We start from the raw sequence: 14,189 nt of genomic DNA, 5'->3' as shown, positions 1-14,189 counted from the left end.
CGTGGTCAGAGCGAAGACGACTAATCTCACCATTCCACAGACATAAAAGGATGAACGATGAACCATGGACCAAGGAAGACCTCATCAGAGTGGGCTGTTATTGTGTATACTAGCTGAAAGTTCATCTGAACACTTAATCTGCTTTGATATAGCATTTTCGTCCTACTTCTAATATTATATATTATAATTAACCTGTTTATTAAAGCTATCAGACCTTACAGTGTTGACCTACAAATATCTTTTCACCAAAACCTTGAGCTTTAAGTCAAAAATATATAAGACAACATAAGACATGTGGGTGTATAATTTATCTGTCTGGAATGTTGCTTTGTGAACTGGAAAATCTTATAAAATAACGCACCGACGGTATTATGGATACTGCACACACACACACACACACACACACACACACACACACACACACACACACACAAACATAGTAGAGTACATAAAGTGTACTAGAGACATAAAGAAAAATTGTCTGTTTTCCCTACAGTGTGCAGTGTCTGGTGGCAACATCACAAACCAGATTCGTTTGTCGCCATCCTCCAGTCCAACTGGCTGAACTGGAATGGGAGGGATCCCTGTGATATTCTAGACTGGAATTCTGTAGGTTTCCTTTGCAAAATATAATGTATTCTTATGAATGTTCTGTATTTCTAGAGGGTTTTGTATATTTTAAGCCATAGCTGAAGGTGTTGTAAAAGCCACCTTTAGCGTCCAGGAATAGTGTAAGCATGTCTCCAAAGAGACTGTTAAAGGAACCTCTCTCCACACTAGACGTCTACCAGGAGTTGGGGTTCGTCTCATTCATGTCTGTGCTATACATATCTGTGTAGCACACCAATTACACCGTAGGTTTCTGTATTGATGGCCTGGATGAGACACATGTAGCATTTGATAAATAATTGTGTTTTGTAATATAGTGATGTAGTAGTTAACCCCGATTTATATTTGATTTTGATTATTTTTATTTGATTTTTCTCTTTGATTTAAGCATCTAGTGAAAACAACTTTGATTTGTGACACCATAAACTTATCACATTGTAACACATTTGTCCTCCACAGTCTTGTCAGATTAAGATTAAGATAGTTTATTGATATCAAGCATTGTTATACTGTGTATTTATGGATTTACAGTTTAAACATGTAACTGTCACTTTTGAAACAAGGATTTTGTGTCACTAAATAATGTGTGCCACTCTCTTTAACTGCTCTTCCGGATCCACCCTATCTGGTGATAGCGATGACCTGAGGCTCACTGTGTGCTTCAAGTGGAGGTAGTCGCTGTGCGTCCCCTGATTGGTGTAAAGTTATTTGCAGTATATTGATTACCTTGGTCAAATAACCATTTTGCTATCTGGAAGGAAATACAAACAGAGTGGACAAAGCTGAGTTTTTTCTTTTTCTCTCTCTTTTTTTTACCTTAGGGTGTCCTGCAGAAACATCTGGAAGCTTCCTAATATTGTGTATGTCTCTCTTGTGGCTGCAAAACAGTTAACTCATCAGAGAATGGACATGGGTCTTCTGAGGGTGTCAATCTGGTAAAATATGTTGTTAGTGGGGGTCTTTGGGTCCTATGAGTTAGTTACTGCTACGACTTTCTTTCCTTTGAGCTATCACTACTGTAAAAAGTGTTATATTTCATCTCACTAACTATCATTTATAGTGACATCCTGCATTTAGGTATAACTAGATTGTACTGTTGATATTTCAATGTCAAATTATATCAATTCCTTACATATGGGTGAACCAACTCAGGATCTTCTTGGTCTGAAGTATGATTTTCTCATCATAGCATCAGATGGACTCACTGACATGAGCAACTCATAGTGGCTGATTGCATCTCTGATTAATTTATAAAACTTGCACTCTCATTCCACAAAATTCAGCAACCTTTTTCCTCATCTACAGTAAACTTTTTAGGGTCAGGGAAGGACAGGCAGACCGTGTACTCTTCTCTCCAGCCCTGGTCCAGACCTGTTTCCAGAGCCTACCACCTCTTTAACATAAACTGCACTGTTTGCTTGTCTCTAGGGGTGGTGGCTTTATGGGGGACTTTTGCCATCGCCCTGTGAAAGAAGATGAGGCAAAATAAAAGGCGTGATTCAATAATGGGTTGGCTATTGATGATGATGATGATGAATTTAAAATGTTTCCATAAGGAGACCTCAAATGGATCATCCGACTTGTCGATTTTCACATGTGCATGTTATAATGTCCAATGTTTCATAATGGATCTCTTTAGAGCTCTTTCTTTCCCTTAAATTAGTTCGGACTGACATACTTTTAACTTTCAGATTTCCATCCCTTATTTCTTATTCTTGTATTTTGTCACTTTCATAATCAATAAAGGATTAGGAGTAGGAGTCAGTATGACAGCGCTGCACAGAGCCCCAACAACACCTGTTTTATCATTGAGCCTTAGGAGCTCTGAGATGGGCTCCTAAGGCTCACCTCCTATTTGACGATGAATCCTGTGTTGGACAGTAAACTTTCCCAAGGGGTAAAGAGATTTTTGCGTATTTCTTATGAATCCAGGCTTCTAGAGAAAATCCTTGCATCTGTTTCCTAATACCAGTACAGCTGCTGTATTCCCCTTCCATCCGGTAAGACATAGTAATGCTGATTGCAGATTGGAGGGACATTTGTATGAGACGGATGAACATTTCCTTTCCTTGGAAAAATTAACTTACAAATTAACGAACAATACAAATTATATATGGAGTACAGCTGTGGCGTTTGTGGTCTGAGCAAAGAAACATCTCCTATGTCTTCTTCAATAAATGTCTTCCTTCTTTTTTGTGTTCTTAGATGTTACAGTCGTTTAATCAAGACTGATGTAGCTGAGCAACAGAGTAACAGTTTGGAGGTTCAGCTGTATCCACGTCTTATTATTTCTGATATATTAAACTTTCTGAAATTAGATATCTCTCATGTGTTTGTACATTCACTATGAATCAAGTCAAAGCCTTCTTTTTTTTAGAATGAGTGGTGACATGTAGAGTTATAATTCTGTGAGAAAACCTAACAGAATCAGACAAAGAGAAACAAGATAAATATTTTCTATTTTGCTGAAACGTTATGGTCTTTAATCAAAACAATGGCGCCCTCTCGTGGTTTAACATGCCACTGTAGGCTGTAAGACGGAACTTCCTGTTTTCTTCCTTCGGTTTCCTACTTTAATTCTTGGTACATTTTATAACCGTGATGGGGGGATGAATGAACGCCACTCAATAAATTGTCGCTTTTCGTTAACTCTTAATTTGCTAAAAGCTATGACGGATATCTTCAAACGTCTCAACGCTCCGGGGGTGCTTGTAGCTGGAGGCAGAGCTGCAGGCACGAAAAGACGCCCAGGAATCAACAAAGTGTAGGATTATCCTGAATTACAGTTACTGAGGCACTAAATGACCTCTAATGATATCTGACCGCGTTGTAGTTTCTCCCAGCATGCAACTCTTTCACTAGTTTCACTTTCACTCTTTGTGCTGAAACTGCGTGCAGAAGAACACACGGTAATTTGTGAACTTTTTGATAAATATATATATATACAGTCACTCATTTGGTTATTAACAGTGTAAGGTATTAGATTGTGTAATGAGGAACTAACAATAACAAGAGAGCAGTTGATAGATGAATGGGAATATGTGTGAAATTGAAAGTATTGCACTTCCAACTGTCATGTCTTACTGAGTGCTTTCGTAGCAGTAGTTTGATCAACACATCTGCCATCAGTGAGTTGTAAAGTATTTACCATGTGAGAAGCAAATATTAACCATTAATGTTGCCTTTTGTGTTTCAGGTGAGGGGATCTCCTGCTTCCATTGTCACCATGTTAGTGGCTTATCTCCTGCTAGTGTTCCTTCTTCACTTTCCTCATTCATTCGGGGCGCAGTTGCCAAATCAAGGCCAAGCCAAAGACCTTCCTATAGCCACAAACGGCCAGCTGTTCCCCTGGGACCGCATGAGACTCCCAAAAACTGTCATCCCTGTCCACTACAAGCTGAACATCCACCCCAACCTGACCACGTTCAACTTCTCTGGCAACATCCGTATTGAGCTAGATGTACTGGAGGACACCAGTACCATCATTCTCCATGCCAAGCAAATGCAGTTATCCAGTGCTGTACTCCTGGCACCCGAAAGTGTGAAGCCCCTTCAGGTGTTGGAGTACCCCCCTTTTCATCAGCTTGCCCTGGTGTCAGACTCAGTGCTGACCAAAGGTAGAAAATATGAGGTTCAGTTGGAGTTTGCTGCCAACTTGTCTGACAGCTTCCACGGTTTCTATAAGAGCAGCTACCGCACCAGCAGCGGGGAGGTCCGGTAAGACCAGTAAACATATTTATTATCTTATTTAAAAGGAAGGTTGCTCTGTGAATATCTCACATTACTGAATTAATTTAGAGATATTTGAAATCAAGAAAAAAATGCATGGTATTTCTTTCCTGCATTGGATTCGACATCACAGGATCCAGTTTAAGTGATGAAGCCAATAAGTTCCTTTAGTGTTTGAGGGGGGGGGAGTGACAAAATACAGTGTCAATTAAGGCCAGAAAGATAAGATTCTTAATTTAGAATCAGCAGTGTTGTCATTATTAGTCTGCCCCCAAAAAATAAGGTGAAACAAGGGCTAGAAACAAAACATTTTGTCACCCATTCAAGTAGCCTCTACAGTTATCAGATGAGAATTGAAACATCCTCATGAAACTCCACAAGACCATTTGCCCTTGTTTTAGCTTTTGTTCTTGAGAAATGCCATAATCTGGATGACTGAGAACTTTCACATATATATATATATTATCACTAGGATCAGTAGCATTAAGGAAAGAGGGGTTGTTTCTAGAAAATAGAACAAATTCACTTGTGTTCTTCAGTTGATGCTGAAAAATTCCACCTGTAATGGCTTTAATTCATTCACTTTCATGTAATCTCCTCCTGCATACTCAGGGTCCTGGCATCCACACAATTTGAGGCGACCTTTGCTCGTGGAGCCTTCCCCTGTTTTGATGAGCCTGCCTTTAAAGCCAACTTCACTATAAGCATCATACGAGAGCCACGTCACATAGCGATATCCAACATGCCCAAGGTACACACAAATACAGAAGTGTCAGTTTGCTTCAAACAATAATAAAAAATCATTATTGGAAAGAGGAATGGTCTGCCTTTATATTGGCTGTCAGAAATTAATGAAAAAGCCAGTTAAGCCAGATAATAATTTTCTTTCACCATATGCTCTCTCCATTTCTTTTCTTTTCTTTTCTTTTCTTTTCTTTTCTTTTCTTTTCTTTTCTTTTCTTTCACCTGCTTCTCTCAGGTCAAAACAGTGGAGCTGCCGGGAGGTTTGCTCAAGGATTACTTTGACACCACTGTAAAAATGAGCACTTACCTGGTAGCCTACATTGTTTCAGACTTCTTGTCTGTGAGCAAGACCACCCAGCATGGTGTCAAGGTGAGAGGCACATCATACAGTATGCTGTCCATATTATCCGAAATACTTGTAACATCTTCTATAATATGTACCCTTTAAAGTTTTAAATTAACATCTGTTAATGAATACAACATTGCTTTATTTTTATTTTCATACGGTTCCCATCAGATTTCAGTCTATGCTGTCCCTGAGAAGATCGACCAGACAGCCTTTGCATTGGATGCTGCTGTCAAGCTGTTGGACTTTTACGATGACTACTTTGATATTCCTTACCCACTTCCCAAACAAGGTCTGTTGAAACACAGTACATGTTCTAACCAACCGTTTTACTTGTTTTATGATGGGGCGAGGCCACAGAAATAGCAGTACCTACAGTTAGATTTTGTAAAAAATAACTTTTTATTCCCAAAGAACTGATTGGATCTAGTTGTTAGTTTTTCTATTTACTGTACTCACTGTACTCTATTTGCTTTACTCAAAACTGTACTCAATAAATGTTTTAGGATAGAATGGGTTTAAGAAAGCACCCATCTATCTCTGTCAGTCATGGACAATACTGTGTTTATGCAGATGCTAAGTAAAATGATGTGTTCATATATGCCCCAAACCATTAATCAATTAAGTACAACTGGTTTAATAAGGCCAGTTTGTCAGAAATAATCCATTATTAATTATCCAACTTTATAACTTATATTTAGAAGAAGTTGCACAAGTTAGAATGTTGTTTGCGGCCATGGTGCTGACCACCTTGTTTCCAGGTTCATTCATTTGTGTTTAGGCCAATCCGTTCTGATTGATGTCTCTACATGAGGCAAACTGTTACTCTGATTATTACTGAAAATATTTATCACAAGTCTATCTGTTTATAATCTTGTGTGGAAAATTTGGTGGTTTGCATGTTGAAGGTGTGTTCACTGTGCCAATGCAGATTCAGGAGTGTAACTTCACAGGTGACCTCAAGAGACAGCCAATAAGACCAGAAGGTGACATGAATGTACTATATTTAGTTTTTGTCCCTAATGTTACCTTTTGCAGATCTGGCTGCTATCCCTGACTTCCAGTCTGGTGCAATGGAGAACTGGGGGCTGACCACCTACAGAGAGACCGGCCTCCTTTTTGATCCTGAAAGGTCCTCAGCTTCTGATAAACTGGGCATCACCAAGGTCATCGCCCACGAGCTTGCACACCAGGTAACTGCCCTGTGTCTGTTGGCAGGGAATAATAAATATATCAAATTGGTGTCATAGTTTGTAAGGATTTATGCTCAACATCAACATGATTGATCCTTAGAGTAGTTTGACAGGACAGATGCATTTGTGTCCTCAATACTGTTCTGACATGTTTTCCAACCTGTCCAGTGGTTTGGGAACCTGGTGACGATGGAGTGGTGGAATGACTTGTGGCTCAATGAGGGTTTTGCCAAATTCATGGAGTTTATTTCCCTTGATATCACCTATCCAGAACTGCAAGTGGTGAGAGTGAAACATGGAAAACTCATTTCTCTTTTTCTCTCTATTAAAAGTTATATTATAAGAAATGGTTTACTGTTGTAGGAAGGCCATATTTTTTTACACAGCAGTATATTTTTATATTGTTATATAACTCAAATTTATTTCATATCTGTTTCTACATGTTGCTACATGCTTCTGCATCTATTGATTTTAAATTTTAGTTCTATACACTAGCGGAATAAGTTATTATTCCGTTAGAGAAGAATACATTCCATCCCTTTGTTCCAGGATGACTTCTTCTTAGGAAAATGTTTTGAGGCCATGGAAGTGGACTCCCTCAGCTCCTCCCACCCTGTCTCGACACCTGTGGAAAACCCAACACAGATCCAGGAGATGTTTGACGATGTGTCATATGACAAGGTCAGTTCATTCTGCCGGACAAATCAGCTATTTGATGCTGATGCATATAGACCACTGAAACCATACAGAGATTAATCTGGACATAATTTGCATAATCATCATAAATTACATGAAAGGGTTATACCTAAATCCTAACCCACAATGTAACGATTATCATTAACATACAGGTAAAAGAGGTTTGGATTGTTAATTTTCAGCATGTCTGTATTTTTTTTTAGGGAGCATGCATTCTGAACATGCTGCGGGACTTCCTCACTCCTGAGGCCTTTGAGATTGGCATCATCCGATACCTCAAGCGCTACAGCTACCAAAACACTGTGAACAGCCACCTGTGGGAGAGTCTGACTGATGTGAGTGGTGTGTGTTTGTGTGTATGTTTGGCTAAACCTCCGTATACATGTACATGATGGTGAACATCTTGACAGACTGCCCAGGTTTCAGAAGCTGATTCCAGCTCTCATGTTGGGTTATCATTTAAACTCATCTTTGTGTAAGGCCTGCTGTGTTTAAGAATGCACATTGAACATGTCTGTAAGCATAAGTTTTGTGTTCTCTGCTAAATTTTGTGCCTCTCACCCTCAGATCTGTAACTCAGATAATCTGGACCAAGGCCGACTGAAACATGCAGCATTCTGCTCCAAACGCAAACTGCAGTCTGGAGCTTCTGTACGTATTTTCTTTTGTTCTGTAGTAACCAGATTCCACAAAGCAAACTGACTGAGCAGACACAGTCAACATCACAATTAGCAAGCAGGATTATCCAAATGAAATATTTTTAGTATGTATGTATTTCTCATAAGTTACTGTTTATGATGTTAACACATTTGTCGTGTATCTTAATACGTGATGTGTGCATTCTTACACAGAAGTGGTATTCTGGAGATGAGCTGGATGTCAAGGCCATCATGGAAACCTGGACGTTGCAGGAGGGCTTCCCTCTGGTCACTGTGGAAGTCAGAGGTCGCGAGGTCAAGCTCAGTCAGGAGCGTTACCTAAAGACTGACAACCAATCCCTCACTGAAGGGTAAACTGTCAAACTGAGATTGTAATGGCATGCAACATGGGTGTAAACTAACTAAACTATGTTTTTGCTGAGGTCTCATTTCATTGGAAGTATATTTTAAACCCATGTATATGATTTATAGAAATACATCAGTTTATTGACAAATCGTTTAATTTATTGCAACATCAAACTTGTATACATTTTTGCATGTTGCTAGATTCTTGTGGCAGATCCCACTTACGTACATGACCAGTGCCTCCAGCACCATTCAGCGCTTCCTGCTTAAGACAAAGACTGGTGAGTTTATTTTGCTCAGTGAGATGAGTGTGGTTTATGGTTTCATTTGCGAGTGCCATTGAAAAAATATTTTAGATTTTAGGTTAAATTTAAATGATTGAGTGATGACTGTTGCAACTACAAAATGACAAAAGTGTGGCCTGTTATCCTGTACTAAATCCTCCTTCATGACTCTTGTAATGTTTAGTTGTCGTTGTTAAACTGTGTTGAATTAAAACACTAAAATGGTGTTTTTAAAATGATAGAAGCATGTGTCCGTAAAACAATACAATTCAGTAGTTTCAAAAAAATAAAACACAGTTTAATCAAGAGCTCTATCTCTAGCTCTATCTTTCTATATTTATTCATGGAGGTCAATTGAGAGCAAGCTCTCTTTTCCAATGACAAACAATCCATCAGTACAATATACAATACATACAATAAACATAAACATGAGGCAAGGCAAATCATAGATCACAAGGAGAAAAAAAAGTACATGTAAATTCAGGGTGTATGGAAATCGTGATAATAAAAAATTATTCCATTTGACTGGTGCAAAATATTCAAAGGCAACATTTCCTACCTCAGTCCTAACATTTGGGATATTAAGAGCCAATGAATTGTGAGCACGAGTGGAGTAATTGCATAACCTAAAAGTAAATAAGTTTGTTAGATAAACATTTGATTTCACTGGTCAACCTAATGAATAATAATAAATTGCTGTTACTCTACTGTCCATCACTGCATAAAGCGAGCCCAAACTATTTGATTGGCCTGGCAGATCTTTGCCAGAGCAAATCAGATAATCTGATCCGAGCATAGCAGTTCCAGACAAGCTACCCCCAACAAAAACTTTGGTCAAAGAAAGCTCAAATTGTTTTCCATTCTAAACAACCTTTTAAGTCATTTGATTTGACTCGTTTACTCATATACATGACATTTTTAAGTCATGAGTAAACTTCATCTCAAATCTGGCTCCCCTTCCCATTTAGATGTCTTGTACCTACCCGAGGAGGTGGAATGGGTGAAGTTTAACGTGGACATGAGTGGCTACTACATGGTTCACTATGCAGACGAAGGATGGAACTCAATTATCAGATTGCTGCAACACAACCACACAGCCCTCACAGGCAATGATCGGGCCAGCCTCATCCATAACGTCTTCCAGCTGGTCAGGTCTGTTTAAAGATGGAATTTATACTTTTATCCAACATCACACAATGTCTCATATTGTTTGACTAAGGTGCATTTTAATCTTGCCCAGAACTTCCATAAGGAATACTTACCTAAATACCAACTTTGTGGAAATAATTTTTGCAGTATAGGGAAGGTGAGGCTGGATACCGCTCTGGAGCTCTCACTTTACCTGTCCAAAGAGACTGAGGTCATGGCTGTGACTCAGGGCTTTGGAGAGCTCGTGCCTCTTTACAAACTGATGGAGAAGAGAGATATGACTGTGCTGGAGAACCAGATGAAGGTCAGTGAAGGCAGCACACGTGACACACCAGAGAAAAGACAATATGTTGTGTTGATAAAAAGCAGTCTTATAACCAGTATGTCCTAAAGTTGAACTTGCTTGGACTCTTAATGGGGGACAAAAGTTAAAATGTCCACATGAAGTGACGGAATTAAGTTGAGCGCTTTTTTGATGAATGTTTGTTAACATATTTTAAATCTGTGTTTTGGGCATTCATGTTTATCAACGTGCAAGTGTCTTCTTCCCTTGCACTGGTGGCACATTTTCTGCTTTTCAGAGTGGAATAGAGTGAAATTAGTGGCAGAATTGTGTGTTTGTGTGAAGCACAGAAGAAGGTAGCAGAGGAGCAAAGGTACAGAAGGTGCAGGACTTTAAATGTTTAGGGTCAATGGAGTTTGAAAAAGTGGTGAACAAGTGTGTGAAGGCACAGTGGAATGGGTGGAGAAAGTTGTAATAAAAAAGTAGCAGCAAGAATGAAAGTATACAACATATCAGTTTAGTATGCTAAACACAATGCTGAAATCATATTATTGATCCATAAATACCATAATTTCTAAATGTATCTTGACTGTGACACAAATTATTAAACCTTCAGTAACATGAATCTGTAGTGATATGAAACTGCAACTAATATGCAATATGTTCAGCTATCTCATTTATAATCCCATGCGACAAGAATTTATCCAGTGGCTGATTGTGTTTCTCAGGGCTATATTATAGACCTGTTCCAGGGACTGATTGATCGGCAGGAGTGGTCTGACTCTGGTTCAGTGTCTGAGCGAGTGCTGAGGAGTTACCTGCTACTGTTTGCCTGTGTCAGGAACTACGCTCCATGTGTGACTAAAGCCACCCAGCTCTTCAAGCAGTGGAAGGACTCAGATGGAAACATGAGGTCAGGGGTCATAGTCCTAAAAAGTACCCCAGAGCTCCACTAACAACATTGATGATGTAAGGTTTTCATATAGTTTTTCTTTTTTGTTTGAAGCCTTCCTGTTGACGTCACAATGGCCGTGTTTGTGATTGGAGCTCGAACACCAGCAGGGTGGGATTTCTTGTTTGAGAAGTACCGCCATTCCCTGCAGATGTCTGTCAAGAGCCGCATGAAGGTTGCCATGGCTGTCAGCCCACTGAAGGACAAGCTCAAGTGGTGTGTAGACAAAATGAAACCTAGAACAAACCACAAATCCTGGTTAAAGAAAAGGAAATGTAATTTCCTCTGCTGTTCCTCTGCCCTTGTCTTTCTGTCGGCAGGATGATGGAACAGAGCCTCCATGGTGAGGTGATGAAGACGCAGGACCTCCCAGACGTGGTTGTCTCCATCAGTAAGAACTGTCACGGCTACGAACTGGCTTGGGATTTCCTCCGGGCCAACTGGAACACCCTGATCAAAAAGTCAGTCTGCTCTATAGCTTTTCATACCGTGCAATGCATAAGTATGTAGTGATTAACCTTTTCAGCAAAAAGTTAAACAGACATACAGTACTGTGCAAGAGACTCAACTGTGCATGAAAACATAGGAACTGGGGTTTGACTGATGAGTCAGAATTTGATAAATGTGAAGCACAATAACAAGTGTTATTCATTTCTCAAAATGAATTTGTGATAGTGGTTATTTTGCACATGCTCCGTTCAATTCCGTTGTCTTCCGCTTATCTGGGTCGCGAGGGCAGCAGCTTCAGCAGGGAACTCCAGACAGCCTTCTCCCTAGCCACTTCCACCAACTCCTCTGGAGGAATCCCCAGGTGCTCCCAGGTCTCCTTCCGGTGGGACATGCCCAGAAGACCTCTAACGGGAGGCATCCTTACCAAATGCCCGAACCACCTCAACTGACTCCTCTAGACGCGGAGGAGCAGTAGTTCTACTCTGAACTTCTTACCCTATCTCAAAGCCGAGCCACCCTGTGAAGGAAACTCATTTCGGGTGCTTGTATACGCGATGTTGTTCTTTCAATCATTACCCAAAGTTCATGACCATAGATGAGGGTTGGAACCAGTAAATTGAGAGCTTCATCTTTCAGTTTAGCTCTCTCTTCATAACAACAGATCAGTTAAGCGCCCGCATCACTGCAGACGCCGCTCCGACTGAGGACCATGACCTTAGACTTGACCGAACTCGACACCCTCCAGCGACCTGGCCACACCTAGAAATTCTGTCCATTAAAGTTATTAACAGAACTGTAAAAAGTGCAGCCCTGACGGAATCCAAACGAGAACAAGTCTGACTTACAACCGACTACACGGACCAGACTCACACTCCTTTGGTACAGGGACTGAATGGCTCTCCCCATACTCCTTCCATCCTCCCCTAAATTCTTATATAGATTTGTTTATTATTTAGTTTTCTAACAGCTACAAGGACAGGATATTTTTTTAAAAAATATCTCATTAGGCTTTTCTGTCTGTTCTCCTCCAAGCCGTGTTTGTTAATTCAGCTTTTCCTAAAAATAAGAAACTCATCTCATTCTCATCCTCTATAACTTCTTGTCCTCTAAAGGATTGCGGGGGGTCTGGAGCCTATCTCAGCTGTCATTGGGTGAGAGATGGGATACTCCCTGGACAGGTCGCCAGTCTGTCACCATTCACACTTACACTCACACTCACATTTACAGCCAATTTAGAGTCACCAATCAGCCTAACGAGCATGTCTTTGGAGGTGGGAGGAAGTCAGAATATCTGGAGAAAACCCATGCAGACACAGGAAGAACATGGAAACTCCATCCAGAAAGGCCCTGGTCACACCCAGACCTTCTTGCTGTGAGGCATCAGTGCTAACCACCATACCACTAAGCTGTCCTAAAATAAGAAACGACATTTCTTTATTTTCGCAGATGGATATTTAACTACGTGGTCAAGTTGAAGTCATAAATGTAGACACTGCACAATGTTGTTGTTCCCTTTCTAAACTGTGCAACAAATGTGAACTTTAAATTGAGTCTGTGTTTGCTTCAATGCCACAGGTTTGACCTTGGTTCCAGCACCATATCACACATGGTGACTGGGGTGACCAACCAGTACTCTACCAGGGAGATGCTGGATGAAGTAAGTGTGTCCACATCAGTTTTTACATTAAAAAAAAAATAATAAAAATGTAACATTCATTTATATTACATTCATTCATAAGTTTAGTACGTTTGTTGTTGGCATTTACATTATCCAAGCAGTAGGATCTACTATATGAACATAATCAATTTATATATGGTTAATTCATATTTAAATCATAAAACATATAAATCATATATTTTGGATTTTTTTGATCTTTAGTTGCAGGTTATTTTTATTATCTTGCTGTTGTGGTTCTAATATGATGCTTTTTGAGATTGTCAAACAAATTCAATGATTTAAGTCTCCCTCCTCTGCGCATTCTCAGATACGAAGTTTCTTTGGCTCCCTGACTGAGGAGACAGGCTCAGAGATGAGATGCATCCAGCAGAGCTATGAGACCATCGAAGAGAACATTCGCTGGATGGATGCAAATGTCCCTCTGCTCCAGGCTTGGCTGAACAAACGCACCCACCCAGTGCCTCATGAGGATCTGTAACTCCTGTGATAACAAAATGTCAGCTGTGAATGGTTATGACATTACAGACAGAAACACAGGTGTGGCTCCAGATCATAAAAGAAATGACTAGACATGGTGATGATGAAACATGTACTGCAACCCAACATCAAGATCAATAATTCAGATGTAAATTATTATTATATTATATATACATATATATATTATATATATATATATATATATATATATATATATATATATATATATATATATATACATATATATATATATATATATATATATATATATATATAAAATATATATATATATATACATATATATATATATATATATATATATATAATATATTATAGTATATTATTAAATTATAAAATCTAATTAAATTAGATTTTAGATTTAAAGAAAATTACACAACATTACGTGTCACGCTTTAGAAAAGCTCATCTAACCCCAGTACTGACTGACCATGACTTCTCTAAACTGTAGCCTGAAATTGAGTGGGCAAATAAGTGCTTTTCCAGATCAATACACATCTTATTAGGTTTTCTAAATGACCTTTAGGACATAGATATGTATCCACACAAAAAGAAAAAAGGACATAAAACACATTGG

General features: G+C 39.3%; 1 protein-coding gene across 1 annotated transcript; it reads left to right on the top strand.

The window, feature by feature from the left end:
* The first annotated feature begins 3,162 nt into the window (after positions 1–3,162).
* erap1b (endoplasmic reticulum aminopeptidase 1b) lies at positions 3,163–13,745 on the top strand. The gene is made up of 19 exons (XM_047592520.1): positions 3,163–3,518; positions 3,806–4,326; positions 4,951–5,089; positions 5,318–5,452; positions 5,600–5,720; positions 6,467–6,621; positions 6,790–6,903; positions 7,171–7,302; positions 7,521–7,652; positions 7,885–7,968; positions 8,169–8,326; positions 8,523–8,602; positions 9,574–9,757; positions 9,902–10,058; positions 10,766–10,950; positions 11,044–11,205; positions 11,310–11,450; positions 13,015–13,096; positions 13,425–13,745. Exons 2-19 carry the CDS (start codon positions 3,836–3,838, stop codon positions 13,593–13,595), a joined length of 2,823 nt encoding a protein of 940 aa, XP_047448476.1. The 5' UTR covers positions 3,163–3,518; positions 3,806–3,835; the 3' UTR covers positions 13,596–13,745.
* Positions 13,746–14,189: the final 444 nt, after the last annotated feature.

This window comes from Mugil cephalus, chromosome 8, assembly GCF_022458985.1.
Source record: "Mugil cephalus isolate CIBA_MC_2020 chromosome 8, CIBA_Mcephalus_1.1, whole genome shotgun sequence".
NCBI lineage: Eukaryota > Metazoa > Chordata > Actinopteri > Mugiliformes > Mugilidae > Mugil > Mugil cephalus.
The sequence above is the reverse complement of the archived record's forward strand: the minus strand, read 5'-3'. Positions and strand labels throughout refer to the sequence as shown.